At 58.5% G+C, this 15,510-nt stretch overlaps 6 protein-coding genes across 6 annotated transcripts; 3 read left to right on the top strand and 3 right to left on the bottom strand.

The window, feature by feature from the left end:
• Positions 1 to 506: 506 nt before the first annotated feature.
• VDAG_05046 (uncharacterized protein) lies at positions 507 to 4,580 on the top strand (the record flags this gene model as incomplete). The annotated part of the gene is made up of 1 exon (XM_009654782.1): positions 507 to 4,580. The coding sequence occupies one exon, from the start codon at positions 507 to 509 to the stop codon at positions 4,578 to 4,580; it is 4,074 nt and encodes a 1,357-aa protein (XP_009653077.1).
• Positions 4,581 to 4,846: 266 nt separating this feature from the next.
• Positions 4,847 to 6,412, bottom strand: VDAG_05045 (GCD14 protein; the record flags this gene model as incomplete). The annotated part of the gene is made up of 1 exon (XM_009654781.1): positions 4,847 to 6,412. One exon carries the CDS (start codon positions 6,410 to 6,412, stop codon positions 4,847 to 4,849), a length of 1,566 nt encoding a protein of 521 aa, XP_009653076.1.
• A 706-nt stretch (positions 6,413 to 7,118) lies between these two features.
• On the top strand, positions 7,119 to 9,664 carry VDAG_05044 (cysteinyl-tRNA synthetase; the record flags this gene model as incomplete). Its single annotated transcript, XM_009654780.1, has 3 exons — positions 7,119 to 7,349; positions 7,428 to 8,573; positions 8,627 to 9,664. 3 exons carry the CDS (start codon positions 7,119 to 7,121, stop codon positions 9,662 to 9,664), a joined length of 2,415 nt encoding a protein of 804 aa, XP_009653075.1.
• A 201-nt stretch (positions 9,665 to 9,865) lies between these two features.
• On the bottom strand, positions 9,866 to 10,671 carry VDAG_05043 (endo-1,4-beta-xylanase; the record flags this gene model as incomplete). The annotated part of the gene is made up of 3 exons (XM_009654779.1): positions 9,866 to 10,189; positions 10,267 to 10,351; positions 10,406 to 10,671. 3 exons carry the CDS (start codon positions 10,669 to 10,671, stop codon positions 9,866 to 9,868), a joined length of 675 nt encoding a protein of 224 aa, XP_009653074.1.
• A 1,122-nt stretch (positions 10,672 to 11,793) lies between these two features.
• On the top strand, positions 11,794 to 12,541 carry VDAG_05042 (endo-1,4-beta-xylanase; the record flags this gene model as incomplete). The annotated part of the gene is made up of 2 exons (XM_009654778.1): positions 11,794 to 12,065; positions 12,142 to 12,541. The coding sequence occupies 2 exons, from the start codon at positions 11,794 to 11,796 to the stop codon at positions 12,539 to 12,541; spliced, it is 672 nt and encodes a 223-aa protein (XP_009653073.1).
• Positions 12,542 to 12,768: 227 nt separating this feature from the next.
• VDAG_05041 (uncharacterized protein) lies at positions 12,769 to 15,138 on the bottom strand (the record flags this gene model as incomplete). Its single annotated transcript, XM_009654777.1, has 1 exon — positions 12,769 to 15,138. The coding sequence occupies one exon, from the start codon at positions 15,136 to 15,138 to the stop codon at positions 12,769 to 12,771; it is 2,370 nt and encodes a 789-aa protein (XP_009653072.1).
• Positions 15,139 to 15,510: the final 372 nt, after the last annotated feature.

The raw sequence follows: 15,510 nt of genomic DNA, 5'->3' as shown, positions 1-15,510 counted from the left end.
TTCGCTCCGCCTGCAAGGCCCGTAACCCCTCGCTAGAGGGAGAGAGCCAGGGTCCATCAAGCTAAGGTCTTGGGCTATTGGGCTATTCCTGTCGACGGCCCCCAACCAACACAGCACAGCAATGAAGCACCCGCCTCAGCCGCACCACAGGAAGCAGGCGAGGCGCCCGATCTAGTGAAGCCATCATGTCGGTAAGGATGCCCTGCCGCCAGGCTTCCGACCTTACAGGCGAGAACCTTAGCTGCCTCCCGAGAGATCCATTCCCCTTCCTACCTACCTTACTGTAACTCAATAGCAGTCCGACGAGCTGCCATGCCGACGACTTCGAGCGCAGGTCCACCAAGAAAGTGCTGAGCGACCGACTTGGATGTTCTGGTAGGATCGGGATCCATGCATAACGTCGCGACTCGTGCTGACGTGCGGGCTTCCAGCACTACGACCGCGTCTTCCTTCCCGACACTTTCAATCGTGGCGACGCGACGGCTTGACGACATTTCCTGAGCACCATGTCCGGTCTCCCGTCAGGCTGGGAATCCGACTACAACGGGAGCCGCTGGTTCTATCGCTACAAACCCACGGGCCAGATCCAGTTCCACTTTCCACAAGATGGCGACGAGTTTCCCGACTTTGTCGACGCCAACGCGCCCGCACCCGACCTGGCACCGGAGGAGAAGCTAGAGAGCCAGCAGCAGGTCAAACGGAAGACGGAGCCCTCCGAGAATAACGAAAAGGGACCCGCAAAGTCGTTGACGCGCGCGACGGCTGGACCATCGGGCGGAGGCTTAGGCTCTGGGACCAAGCCCTCTCGGACTGCTGCAGGGAAGCAACAACTGAGCCCTACCGATGATGATGACAACGGCGGCGAGTTCTACTACCAACCCGAGAGCTTCATGTTCCTTGGGCCTGGCGCGTACAGTGACGTGAGCCCGCTAGGCGAAGAAGATGACCGAGTGGACGCTGGTGCAAAACCTCCTGAGAAGGGGAGGCGCAATGAGGACGAAAATGCACAGGTCAAGTCAGAGGACAGCCAACCATCCCGTTTGAGCTCCAAGGTGTCACCTATACAAAGCGAATCTACTACACCGCTCGTGGTCCACGGCACCCCAGTTGCTGGCGATTCACCAGCGGCCAAGCCGAGCGTTGAGACGACACAGCCTGCTGCTGTTGTCGAGCCTCCGTCGGCCACATCGCCAACAGTTCCGTTGCTAGACTCCCGCGAAATGCCGCATGAGCTACCTGCAAGCTCCCCATGGAGCCCAGTCGGGGTGGTGGCTGAAATGCCTACCGAACATACGGCACAGGCGCGCATTGAGTCTCATCCCGACCCGGTGGAGATGGGGGACAGTGCTGTTCTCGCGCCCATAGAAACACACATGGATGTGGGGATTGCTGAACTTCCTGAACATACCACGCCCACCGACAGGAAGCCAGTTGATACCTCCCAGCACGATGAGCTGCAGCAGACCAGTCTGCCTGACCATGTCTTGTACCAAGCCACGTTTGGGACGATCGCGAGACCTAAAAACCCCTCGCCACCAAGTTTAGCGCAGCAGACGGCAGGCGCTTCGACGCCCGCTGAAGCGTCAACCCGATCACATGAACGGCAGATCCAGGCTGCAGAAGAGCCACGCGCTCCACGGAATGAATCGCCCTTCAGGATCACCAGGAAGCCGACAAACGCTGCGACATCAAGTTCCAAGTATCAACCATACGCGCCTCCAGTGGCCGCTAGTACTGCCGAGCGCCCCCATCTCGAGCAGAGAACATCAAGCTCCCAAAGCCAGGATCGCCGTGGCTCTTTGATTCGCGAAGGATCGCTGATGTTAGGCCCACGCGAGCCGGCAAGGGTCCAGTCCGCAGATGTACCAACTGTGCTCCAGCCTCCGCAGCTACCTCCGAAAGTTGAGGAGCAGCCTCGATCACACCCCTCTCAAGCCCCTGTTGGCAGCAACACTGTGCCTCATCACACTGCATTTGCCGCCCGCGAGCAGACGCGAGCCCAGGAGAACGAGAGTGGAGCATCATCGGAAAGGGCTGCCCCAGCCTCATTGAGCCATGTGCCGTCCGTGTTGAAACCCGCGCGAGGCAAGATGATAGAGCGGAGCAGCACTGACAACCAACGAGGTCATACGGACAACCCACCGCGTATTGGTCAAATCCACCATACGACAACAATGGACGTTGATCCGCAACCAGCTTTGGGGCCACGGCCATGGGTTCAGAGAGTGAGCACGGCGCCTCCTGGTCAGCAGCTGCACCCTTCATCTAGCACATCCCGAACAAATGACTTCAGCATACCATCCCCGCCGCCTCCAAGGTCTTACGAAGCGTCACAAAGTCGCGACTGGTCCTCCGCGTCGCTGGCGTACCAACGCCAAGAGGTCTCGACACCCCAAGGAAGGCTACCGCGACAGCAATCATTCGCGTCCAGCGACGTCTCATCCCTCGGACCGTCATCCAGTCGCCAATCATCAATAAGCAACTTTCAGACACAATCCCCCCCTGAGAGCCTGCAGCGTCGGTCATCCAATATATCAGGATTCTTCGCCGACGTGAATTTAGGGGAGGAACGTTCCACAAATCCTCCCTCAGCATCACGTGTCGTGGCGACGGAGCCCTTTCCATCCTACGCGCCCCCTGTACGGGAGCCTGTCACGCGACCTGCTTCTTTCGCTGGATCGTCATCTTCCCCCACCCACATTCCTCAGGATGCGTCCGATGGTACCGCACCAAAACCTCCCAAGATTCCGCTCAAGATACCCCTGGAGCACAAGACCGATAAGGTGAACAACGCGCTTTCTTCCCCAGCAGGAAAAACTATCGGCAGTTCGAATGTACAATGGCCCGTAGGACAACAGCTACCAAACGCAAGTGCATCTCTTCAGAGACCGCCGAATGATGTGCAACGCCGAGGAACAACTCGTCGCCATTCTATGCCACAAGAGCAGACGCCACCTCCCCAGCAGCATCTAGATCTCTCTTACAGTTCTCATGGAGTTGTTGGTGAAGGCGCTCTCCCACATCCTCTTGGCAAACCGCAAGATCAGAATCCGCCGTCTGCCCCTTTTCACTGGACCATTCCTGGCTTGGGGTCTAGGTCAAACTCTCAGCCTTCCACACACGACAGTGGTATTCGGCGAGTGGGCTCCTTTGCCCCTGAGATGGCCTCGATGGAGCCCACGCGGGAGCCCACGCGACCATCTGAACGACCCCAACGACCCCTAGCGGGCACAAACGCGCAGCAGCCATCGCGTTCGAACGCGTTGATATCGGTGCCAACTCCGGGGCACGCTCTTCTTCCAATCCAGGAGCAACCTGAGAGCGATCAGGGCCGCTCGTCTTCCCAACCCGTGATACCTATATCTAGGCAACTGCCCATTCCCCTGCCACAGCCTGGCCAATTCGACAGAGCTGCGACGACTCTTCCGGTACTGCAACAACCTCCGCCTCAAGTTCACCCAGTCATTACAGCAGATCATGGACGTCAGACCGCAACTGTACTGTCGGCTCAGAAGCCAGGGATGCAGTCGCAAGGAACATTGCCAAAAGTGGGAAGTCAGCAGTATGTGATGATGGAACCACCCCCTCCTCTCCAGCACCATCAAAGATCTTACTCGAGTCCTTTAGGGGTTATTGGGCCCGTGGTGGACAAGGAAAAGGAGAAGGAAAGGGGCGGCTGGTTCTCCAAGTTTAAGAAGGGCTCGCAAAAGTCTGCTGTTCTTCAGAAGCAGCCATATCCCGCTGCACAGATGCAGCACTTTCAAGTTGTTCCCCAGCAGGTGCAGCAGCAGCCTCTGCAACCGCAACGCCACTCCGAGGAGGAAATGTTGCCCCAGCACCACCAGAATATGCCATTTAATGCACAATCTATTGGACAGACTCCTCACAGCCAGAAAAACGCCGCGCAGTCACAGCCAGGTCCCGTTTGGGGCGTCGACCCGCACACGGTGGACTTGCCCGCTGCAACTCAAGTGCGAGTTCCTGACCAGCAGGGTCTCTTGGTTCGATCATCTTCGGACACCATCAGAGAGTCATCGGCTGTCCCTCCCACCACTCTAAAAACAGAGGTGGCGCAATCACAAGCACTTGCTGCTGCTGCATCAGATGTGTCACGCACCTCGTCGCATTCATACGCCCCCTTGCTGGATCGACAGGCGTCAGTAGCATCGAGCTACGCGGCTTCGATCTCGACGGTGGATATCGCCGAGGCCTATGCGCAGCCCATCATGAAGCCGCAGCTCATCACCGTGCAGAGAGTAACGACGGCGCCCCTGCAGCTATCCTCGCAACAACAACCACGGGAAAATGCTGGGCCAAGTCTGGTGTGGTCAGAGGAGTCTCAAGGGTACTTCCCGGCACAGCAAGTGCGGCAAGAGGTCTCACCGCCGCATGTTGCCCAGCCGCCGGCTGCGGCGGGACAGTTGGCTCCCTCGCCATATATCGCGTCGAACCATCAGAACGTTGGGGCAACAGGATCGTCTACACAACCGCCACCACCACAGAGGGGCAATAGCAAATGGACGAAGCGACCTGCTGCGGATTACTCGGGCGGAGATTGGGGGGACGATACGTGGAAATGATTCAGACGCCCGTGATGATATTGAGATTTAGCAGCATTGTCTTGCGTATGGTTGTATCTCTGCATTCTATACCCCAGCCTTGCAATTCATTGGACAGTCGAATTCGAAGCGTTGAACTGGCCCGACTGAAAATTCTCATGCATAAATGAACCAATACGCAACAAAGCCTCCCCCTTGAAAGGCACGAGTGCTTGTGACGGAAATTCTCATCGTGGGCAGCGTCTTGTCTTGTCATTTCGCGGGTATCAAATATCAAGTCCAACCCCCTACACCACGTCCGGAACAACTTGATCAGCCGCCGGCGCCTCAGCACCCTCGGGCCTGGCCCCCTCGCGCTTCTGCTTCTTCTTGGCGAGCATCTCCCTCTTCTCCCGCTTCCTCGTCGCCTTGTCGACGCTGCCGACGACGGCCGTCTCCGAGCCGCACGGCCACCTCGCCAGCACGGCGGCCTCGTCGGCGTCGGTCCACTCGCGCGGCAGTGTCGCGAAGACGAGGTACGACGTGTGCATCTTGAGCTCGGCCTCGGAGCGGTGCACCAGGCGTCCCTGCAGCCAGGGCTTGGCGGCCGTTTCGTCGGCGGTGGCGGCGGGGCCCTCGGCGTCGAGGTCCATGGGCGAGGATGCGGCGGCGGCGGCGGCGGCGGCGTTGGCGGCGGCGATGGCGTCGTTGGCGGCCTTGGACTTGTGGGGGTCGTACTCGCGGGCGCGGCGCTCAATGTCGCGCAGGCGGGCGACGGCCTCGCCGACATTGTTGGGCTCGGGCGGGGCCTTGCGCTCGGGGGGGTTGGTGGAGGGGAAGCGCTCGCGCAGGACGTTGATCTTGCGGTGGGCCATCTCGACCATGTCAATGTCGACCCAGCCGAGGCGGCGCATGGCCGAGATGGTGCGCTGGACCTGCTCGATGCAGGGGGAGAAGGTGCAGAGGTGGGCGGCCTTGGCGGGGTCGAGGGGCGACACCCAGGGGCCCGCGGCGGCGTCGTCGTCGTCGGCGGCGGAGGGGAACCTGTCGGCGTACTCGGGGGCCGTGGGCCGCGCGCGCGACAGGTGCGGCAGGGCGTCCCAGGGCGCGGGCAGGTCGAGGAAGACGGCCGAGGCGTTGGGGCTCGCGCCGTCGACGAGGAAGCCGCCGGCGTAGGCGTCGCGGTGGGTGAGCTCGACGAGCCCCGTCAGGTGGTGCGACGCGATCTCCTCGTGCATCTTCTCGTAGCGGCCGCGGTTGAACTCGTAGCTGAAGACCTTGCCGCGGGGCTCGGAGGACGTCGAAGGGTAGCCGTTGTAGACGGCGCGGACCGAGGCGTGGGTGAAGCTGCCGCTGCCGGCGCCGGCCTCGATCAGCCGCGTGCCGGGCTGGGCGCGTATCCTCGAGAGGACGTAGCTGTAGTCGGGTGTGTAGACGACCTGTGTTCGGTGGGGGAGGCTCTGGGTCCAGAGTTCGGGTGTGGGCTGGAGGATGTGGACGAAGCCGCTGTTGGCTGTGACGGCCTTTTTCGCCGGAGCCAGCACCGTCGGTGCATCAAAGTCGTCGGCCGCGTTCGGCGTCGAGCCCTTGCTGTCCTCCTCCTCGCCCTCATTGCGCTTGCGCTTGCGGCCGCGAGAACCTGTGTCCACAGTCGAGGCTCGGATTTGGGAACCCCAGGAGACACCGATCAATGTCGAGTGGGGGAAGGATCCGAAGCGGGTGTTGAGCGTCGCGCCTTCTGCATAGCCGTCTCTCTCGGTGGTGGAGTCTTCGAGAATAAGGGGAATGAGGTTGTCGCGAGACAGTTGGATGATGGCAAGGGAGCCCGCCGTCGTCTTGGGGCCCGGTTCGAGGAATACCGACGGCCGCGCCATGGTGTTTGCTGCCTTAGCCGTGAGAGGCAAGAAAACTCGATCAATTGAAGAGACGGAGATTAGAAAAGTGTAAAGCCCAAGAGCGATTGGCACACTCGTGAAGGACTTGAAGGTGGATGGATGCTTGAGCCAAGCCAAGCCAAGCCAAGCCAACCGCAAGTGGTTGGCAAAAGCAGAAAAAAAGTTCTGGACAAGGCTGAAGAAAAGGGTCAGGATACATCATGGCATGATTGGCCACGATGACCGCGGGGTAGCCATGGTGGGGGACAGCTTTGACCAATGATGAGCTCCTTGGTAGAGTATCACGAGGCAAGGCTGACGGCTTTTGGACAAATTGGGTTCCTTCCCTGCGGGGATGGCGTCCGTAGTGCACGTCTCGTACAGGCCCTTGAGGCCCAGCTGGCCATTCCTTCATTCTGGAGATCGCTCGTCTCCTGCAGCCTCCATCCCTTCCATTGCGTGACTCAACACCACCACCACCATCGCTCTGTCGCCGTACTTTTTGTCTTTCTTGTCTTTCTTCGTACCCACCCTCCTTTTCCTCACATTCACCCTTCCCCTCACCACGACCCGATTCTCCTTCGCCTCCTGGATGAATCGGTTGTGCAGACTCGTCAGCATCAGAATCTCGAACCGACCATCCCCGATTGCCCCTCTTCGATTCACCCGAACATTCACCTCGACATTGACCCTGTCCCACCGCACCATGGAGTCGCTCAAGGTGCACAACTCGCTGTCGCCAGGCCAGCCGGTGCCATTCGACCCCATTGAGAAGGGCAAGGTGTCCTGGTACGCCTGCGGTCCGACTGTCTACGACAAGAGTCATCTGGGCCATGCTCGCAACTATGTGTCCACCGACATCATCAGGCGCATCATGATGCACTACTTCAAGGCCGACCTCAAGTTTGTCATGAACATTACCGATATTGACGACAAGGTGAGAGAGAGAGAGAGAGAGAGAGTCCGGGGTACACAGCGGTGAACTCGCCGCACGGAAGGCTGACGTTGGCCATAGATTATCATCAAGGCGAGGCGACAGCGCCTGCTCGAACTCGAGAAGAAGAAGACATACTCCGACGATGAGCTCGCCAAGCTCGCCCTCGACGCGTTCCGCGCGTACGCACAAAAGTCACTGCCAGTCCTCGTCCAGGACAACGAGGCACTCGACGAGGACAACTACCTGGCGCGCCGAGATGCCGCCTACGGCAAAGTTCTGGCGGGAGGGACTCTGACGGGCACGGGCAAGCCCGGCGACGACGAGGCCAAGGCCAAGATGCACATCAACAACATGGATGCGGCGGCGTTTGCCATCAAGGACAAGAACATCTTCCCCGGCGCCGACGAGATTCTGCTGCCCTACCTCGACTCGCTGTACAAAGAGACCGTCGACACGAGCGACCAGACCATGTTCACCGACCTCACACAGAGCATGGAGCAGCTCTTCTTCGACGACATGGACGCCCTCAACGTCCTGCGCCCCGATGTCATTACGAGAGTCACCGAATACGTGCCGCAGATTGCCGACTTTGTCGCTCGCATCGTCGACAAGGGCTTTGCCTATGAGTCTGACGGTTCCGTCTACTTCGACATCACGGCGTTTGAGAAGGCCGGCAACACATACGCCCGTCTGCGGCCGGGCAACCGGAACGACAAGTCCCTGCAGGAGGATGGTGAGGGCGCCTTGTCCAAGAACCTGGGGGAGAAGAGGAGCGACGGCGACTTTGCGCTCTGGAAAAAGTCCAAGGAAGGTGAGCCCTACTGGCCCAGCAGGTGGGGCGACGGAAGGCCGGGCTGGCACATTGAGTGCTCCGTCATGGCCTCTGATATCCTCGGCGCGCAGATGGACATTCACTCTGGTGGCGTCGATCTCGCCTTCCCCCACCACGACAACGAGCTGGCCCAGAGTGAGGCCTACTACTGCGAACAGGAAAAGGGCGAGCACACGTGGGTCAGGCACTTTTTGCACATGGGCCACCTGTCCATCTCTGGTTCCAAAATGTCCAAATCTCTGAAGAACTTTCAGACCATCCAGGATGCTCTGGCCACCAACTATACGTCCAGGAGCATGCGCATTGTCTTCCTCTTGGGCAAGTGGAACGACGGCGTCGAGATTTCTCCTGACATGCGGGCGCAAGGTGCCAGCTGGGAAACGCTGGTCTCGGTACGTCAGTCTTGGGGGTTTGAGGTGAACCCTCCCTGGCTAACCTTCTGCAGAACTTCTTCGCCAACGTCAAGGCTCGCGTGCTTGACCAGAGCTCAGCGCCGTCCGAAGGCGTCAAGTCGCTCTCCGTATCCGACGACGCACCCAAGAGTGGCTTGGCCGCTGAGCTTGAGAAGGCCAAGAAGGAGATGCACGATGCACTGTCCAACTCATTCGACACACCGCAAGCGATGCGTATCATCCAGGACCTCATCGGCACAGCCAACCTTCAACTCGCAGACGAGGACAGCGTGACGACCCTCGAGGCTATCGCCCGCTGGATCACGCAGATCGTTGGCATCTTCGGCCTCGATGAGAACGCGCAACCACCATACAGTGGTATCGGCTGGGTGGCTCAGCCCCTCGCTGCTGGCAGCGATCCCAAGGAGGCTGTCAAGCCTCTGGCCAGCGCGTATGAAACCGTGGCCGCTGACGTCAAGGCGCTGAACCTGTCGTCCGACTCGATCTCGAGCCTTCTCGAGCAGCAGAACCCCGAAGCCGAGTTCAAGGCAGTCGTCGATCGGGGCGTGAGGGACACGGATCAGCTTGCCTACCCCTACGCCCGCGCCGTCTCGAGGTTGCGTGACGAGCTCCGCAAGGCCGTCTCCTCTGCCTCCCCCGAGTCAAAGAAGGCCATCCTTGCCTTGACGGACCGCATTCGCGATGATGATCTCACCAATGTCGGCGTCTATCTTGACGACCGTCTCGAGGGCAAGCCATCGCTGATCAAGTTTGTGCCCGCGAGCGAGCTCATCGCCGCACGCAACGAGAAGCTGGCCAGGGAGGCTGAAAAGGCGCGCGCCAAAGAGGAAGCCAAGCGCGCCAAGGAGCAGGCGGAGGCAGCGAAGTGGGAGAAGGCCAAGGTCGCACCGGCAGATCTCTTCCGCTCGGACGACAGGTACGCAGAGTGGGACGCCGAGGGCCTGCCGACGAAGCTCAAGGACGGCAGCGAGGTGCCCAAGAGTCAGCTGAAGAAGCTGCAGAAGGACCTGCAGAAGCAGAAGAAGGCTCATGATGAGTATCTCGTCAAGTTTGGGGGTGCCAAGGCATGATGATATCCCGGGGTTTGGGGCACTTGAGGGGCTGAAAAGTAGATGGTGCAAGGTGTTTTTGAGTGTGTTGGGAGATGTTGCATTTTTTCGGTCCTGATCTACCCAAAGGCAACAGGGTTTCGGGATTAGGGGGGACTATGATGGAAGATGCAGCGATTGAGAACCTTCAAGACTAGAAACAAAAGCATGCAACGACGAGCTTTATTCTTCCGCACTCGTATCCGCGACGGTCATCTCTGCAAACCCGCTGCTGAAGTACCCCTCCGTCGCGACAATTTGAAAACCGTGATCCGCAGCGCTGAGTCCCGTGCTGCGCCAGGCGTCAAAGTGACACCCCGTCTGCACCGTCCCGCCTGTCCGCTTGTTGCGCCGAACAGACCAGTACCGCGGCAGGATCTTCGTCCCGCCAGAGCTCACGCGTGTGCTTCGACTAATGTCGTAGACGCTGCCGTCGCATATCACCGTACCGAGGATCTGTGCATCGTAGGCTGGGTTGAAGACGCCATGGTACTCGACAATGTAGTACTACCATGGCATGAGCATCAGAGGTAAGCCGTGGTCACAGGTAGAGCCGAAGGTAAAATCAAGTATCCAGCACTTACTTCAACTTTGGGGGTCTCAAGCCAGCCATAGACGGCAAGGTAGCTATTTTCAACACCCTGGAAAGTTCCGGAAATCTGTATCGTCCTAGATGACAGTTAGATGCATCTCGAGCACGGGACCGTGGCTATGGAACCCTACCTGTTGTCAGTCCCAGGGCTCCATCCTTTGCCGCCGATCAGGTTCCCGCCGCTTTCCCACCGGAGACAGTAACTGCCGCCGTCCAGGTTCGTGTATGCTGCCGGGCTCTGGCCGTCGCTCCACCAGTAGTAGAAGAACCCGCCATGTGTGCCTTGCGAGTTTGGGGTCGCCTGGGGTTTGTGGAGGGCCGCAGTCTGGTCGGTGTCGAGGGTGGGAAAGGCTATGACACGGCTCGTCAAGAGCAGGACGACTAACGATTTGAGCATTTTGCTATCTTTGCCTCTTCTCCGTGTATCTACCTACAGCCGTGGCCAGCAGCCCTGGATTATATCAGAGCATATGCTCATGGTTCTGAAAGACGGGTGATAGCTGTTCCTGTTGTCATCTGGCAAAGATGGCCAAGCCGGTGCTTTGGGCTCCGTGAACCACTACACCTCACATTGTGATGCTTGGACAAGACTTCCATGTCAGCGTTCAAAGACACCCAAGTCCCAGACAGACAGCATCAACAGCAGTCATCGAGACAGTATTGGCTAACCACGTCGGGCATCTGACGGAGGATTGTGGGAGGCATGCCAAGTGCTGCATCTGCCGGTATATCCATGGTGCGTCGACTTTAGCCTCAAATTCTCGATCTGAGCGAGGTCAAGACATGATGTGCCGAAATCAGCACCACCCCGCCAGAACCCGCATGTTGAACAGGCATTCAGCCGCCTGCTATTGACAGGGGACACTGGTAAGCTCAGTTCCCCACCGCTTCGGCTCTGGACATGAGCGCAAGTAAACCCCCTGAACGAATCCAGACTTTGACCCTGGGCTGACTGACTGACGAGTTCAGTCGCAATGGAAAGGGGGCCGTCGGAGTTATATTCCTATACAAGCCTTGACATATCGCGACGAGTTCCCAATCGGTCAGTCCGTCGACTCAGCATCCTGTCCACGCAGCGGGTCACTGACAACGGCTGGTTCGGCTGACACGACGAAACAAGCTTAGATAGACGTGCTCTCGGGATGCTACCGAAAAAGTTAGCGCCACAGCATGCTGTGCGCTGCAACGGGAGCGACAACCCACACGCCAGAGCATGAAATTGTCCAGGGGTTCCAGGAGCCGTGCTGGGGGGCCCTGCGATCTAGCTGGGTCGCCTGTTGTGTGGGTTTTCAATAGATCAACGGCCATGTTCCTGAAGGCGCCACCCGGAGCAGCCTGTCCACTGAATGCTGGTCGGATGGCCGCTGTTGTTGAATCTGGCATAAATACCTTGGCCTACCGCGAAGCCGGGCCCTTTTTGGTCTTGTTCTTAGCTTGGCATTGGCTTTCTTGGACAGACATTACTTACATTCGCTTTTTTGTTGATTACTATACACTCGTTCACTCACATTCGTTCATCATGGTCTCGTTCACTTCTCTCCTGGCCGCCTTCTCGGTGGTGAGCGGCGTTTTGACCAGCCCCATTGCCGTCGTCCCCGAGGTCAATACTGCTCTGGCGAAGCGCACGCCCAGCTCTACCGGCACCTCGGGCGGTTTCTACTACTCCTTCTGGACCGATACCCCCAACAGCGTGACCTACACCAACGGCGACGCCGGAAAGTTCAGCGTCAGCTGGAAGAACAACAATGGCAACCACGTCGGCGGCAAGGGCTGGCGTACGGGCAGCGCCAGGTCAGTTTACCCTCATCCTTCTCATCCGAGTCTCCCACTTCTTGCTTCACGTCGACTGACCTCTAGCTCCCCACAGGACCATCAAGTACTCCGGCTCGTACAAGCCCAACGGCAACAGCTACCTCGCCATCTACGGCTGGACCCGCAGCCCCCTGATCGAGTACTACATTGTCGAGAGCTTCGGCACCTACAACCCCTCGACCGGCGCCACCAGCAAGGGCCAGTTCACCGTCGACGGCTCCGTCTACGACCTCTACACGAGCACCCGCACCAACGCCCCCTCCATCGAGGGCACCCGCACCTTCACCCAGTTCTGGTCCGTCCGCCGCACCAAGCGCACCAGCGGCTCCGTCAACACGGGCGCCCACTTTGCCGCCTGGAAGAAGGCCGGCATGAACCTGGGGAGCCACGACTACCAGATCCTGGCCGTCGAGGGCTACAAGAGCTCCGGCAGCGCCACCATGACTGTGTCTTGAGCGGCGACGTCGGGTTTGGGGGTCTGGGGAGCAACCAGGAATAGGATCATGGGAAGCGCTGCACTCGATCTGGCATCGAGTGGTCGCATTTCTAGTGTTATGGCTGTTCATTCTCCAAGTGGGATCGGCCAATTCTTGTAAATGGATTTTGCGCTCATGTGAGTGGCACATACAAAGCATACCACTTCTACGTGGAAAACCGCCAATGATGAAACTCTGCCTCTGGCCTACGCTGAAAACATGGCCCGGTCCCATCCATACGTCCTGTTCAGCCGGCGGCCGATCCTCCTGCCCAGCCAAAACGGAATCTTGCTCGAAGGGTGCGGCTCGTGAAGCTGCAGAGGCTTCTTGCTCTCGAGGCCAGTCGGCGTAAACTGCCAGACAGAGCCGTAAATCTTCTCGGTCGCGAACCCAGTCTTCGTCATGGCGTACAAGAAATCACTCCAGTTGGTCTCGCTGGCCTGCTGGTTCGGGTCGCTCGAGAAGAAGAGCGCGTTGAAGACCTTGAGGGCGCGCTTGTCGACCTGGATCGTCTTCTGCGCGGCGTCGCTGCGCGGAGCGGGCGCGACGGGCTGCGCGTCGGCCTTCTCTGGCGCCGAGGCGCCCCGCGTCTTGGTCTTCGTCTTGGCGGGCGCAGGCGAGACTTGCTGCTCCTTGAGGTGCAGGCCGCCGACTGAGGCCGCGAGCTGGGCGTCGCGTCCCTTGGCCGCGGGGGTGGTTTTGATGGGCTCGGCCCATGGTTTCGTGCGCTGACGCTCCCTGTGGATGAGAATGTCACGGATGCGAGGGCTCAGCGTGTGCTGGTACGTCTGGAGGAACGAGGACCAGAAGGCATCGAGCGAGGCCTCGGCGGATCGCATTGCCTCGACGTTCTCCTTCGTCTTTGCCTTTGCAGCTGGGTAGCGGAATCGCCCGTCTGTTGGAACGCCGAGATGAACAAAAGTTTTGCCGAGGCTCATCTGACTGATGGCAGTCATCCATTGCGTCTTGACGGCGAAGTCCTTGTTGATCTGGTCCTTAGACTCGTTGATCTTGTGCTCAAACGTGTCAGCCCAGGGCTGGAAGAGCTGAAGCTGGTGAAGACACTCTGTAATGAGGGCAAAGTGGCCCAGCTGTTCCTGGATATAGGGCGTCAAAAGCGCATTGGCCGAAGGTTCCTTCTGGAGCAGGCTGTTCAGCATGTCCAGCAGACCCTTGGTCGTCAACATGTGACGCTTCTGGTTGTCCCACATCATGCCCATTATGTAGATGAACTCTTGCTCGATTTTGTTGGCTGCATCCGGCTTCGACACGGTGTTGATCATGGGCGTGTGTGCATTGGGCGCTGGTTCTCTCTGGAACAGGCTGCGCATCGGTGGAGAACCTGGAAATGAAATCTTCAGAGTTGACACTGGGCCAGCTTCCATCCTCTCGAGGATGGAGAAGAGCTCGTAGAACGCCATTGCCAGCTTCTCGGGCAGATCCTCTGCAGGGTCAATCTGGTTCTTGTGCGCATCCAGAGCGCGGCGCAGCGTGTGCACCTTTTCCAACACAATGTGCCACAGACCAACAGAGACGGTCTTGTCCACGATGACACTGGTAATGACACGTTCCCACAATACATGGATACGTGATGGTTCATGAATTGGATGCGGCTTGCCGTTGGTGTCGAGAAGCATCTCTTGGCGGTGCTCCTTGGTCTCGAGGATTGTGTTGGCAAAGGCCTCGGGGTCCTCACGCAGTGCCCACAGTTCATCCTCGAGCTCGGCAACCTGCGCTATCACGACGGCCTCTAGCCGATCGAGGTCTATGCGAGCTGGCAGGCGGTACGCTGACTCGAGCGAGGTGATGGACAGCGATGTGGTTCCCGCCTCGGCACTGTTGGCAGAGACTGGTGGAGGCTCGTCCGTCACCGGGTAACCGGGTCCGATGAGGTCGCCTTCAGGTATGTCGTGGAGGAGCTTCAAACAGAATCGCTGCAGAAATTCGTAGAGCTTAGCCTGAATCTTGAGACAATTGAGGCCATCGCCAGGCGTGAGGCCTCGTGCTTCGAACGCCCAGTCTGAGGCATCCTCATGGTCGTCAAAGTGGTACAGTTCTCCGTACGTCTCCGGCGTCTTCCTCCCTCTGACCATCATGACATACAGGTTCAAAAAGGGTCGGTCGATGCTCTGCGTAACCAAGCCGGTGCGGTAGGCCGCCACATCCGAGTGGGCGAACTCATCAGGCCCATTCCTAGCCCTAGCGTTGAGCATGATCAGCAGCGGCTCCGTCTTCGACAAGTCTTCGAGGTTGATATATGGCATCAAATAAGCATCGGCATTCTCCGTGTCAACGATGATGCTCTTGGGTTTCTTCTTCCAGGCCTCCACGTCAGGGAGATGGTCCTTCGGGATCGTCGGCAGCACTTCGAGGAGGAGAGCCTTGCGTTTCGACTTGGATTTTCGCGACCAGCGGTTTTGAATCGTCGCTTCATGTCGCTTCACAATTTCTTGCAGCTGGTTCCATGCCGCAAAGATCCGTGGTGAGAGGCCATCAAGCTCCGTTTTGAGCTCCTCGACATCGATTTGACGAACGCCCGGGGGGTGAAAGGCCGCATACGGATCTGGCTGCGACATGTTGAATATCTTGATGGATCTCAGTTCACAGTCAGGGATGAGGCTGCCGTAAGGTGACCACAGATGAGTATCTGGTTGTAAATGTCTGTGACGTTGTTTTGTGACCTTCACGATGTTTGGGCCACGTTTGTTCCCAGGTGCAGTCAAAGGCCCGTGCAGTACGGTTGGCTGTTGCAGCCACACGGCATCCATTCAGGGGCTGCCTCTGTGGGCTGCCTCTGCAAATCATCACGAAGTCTCACAACACTTGTGTAGAGGTTCCCTCTTGTTAGGGTACATGAAAAATCCTACATTGATTTTTTATGGTAGCCATCCTTTGCGTAGTGATTCAATGATTGAAAACCGTAGAAGCTGCAGTGTCTTCTATGACGA

Source organism: Verticillium dahliae, genomic scaffold, assembly GCF_000150675.1.
Source record: "Verticillium dahliae VdLs.17 supercont1.9 genomic scaffold, whole genome shotgun sequence".
Lineage (NCBI taxonomy): Eukaryota > Fungi > Ascomycota > Sordariomycetes > Glomerellales > Plectosphaerellaceae > Verticillium > Verticillium dahliae.
The sequence above is the reverse complement of the archived record's forward strand: the minus strand, read 5'-3'. Positions and strand labels throughout refer to the sequence as shown.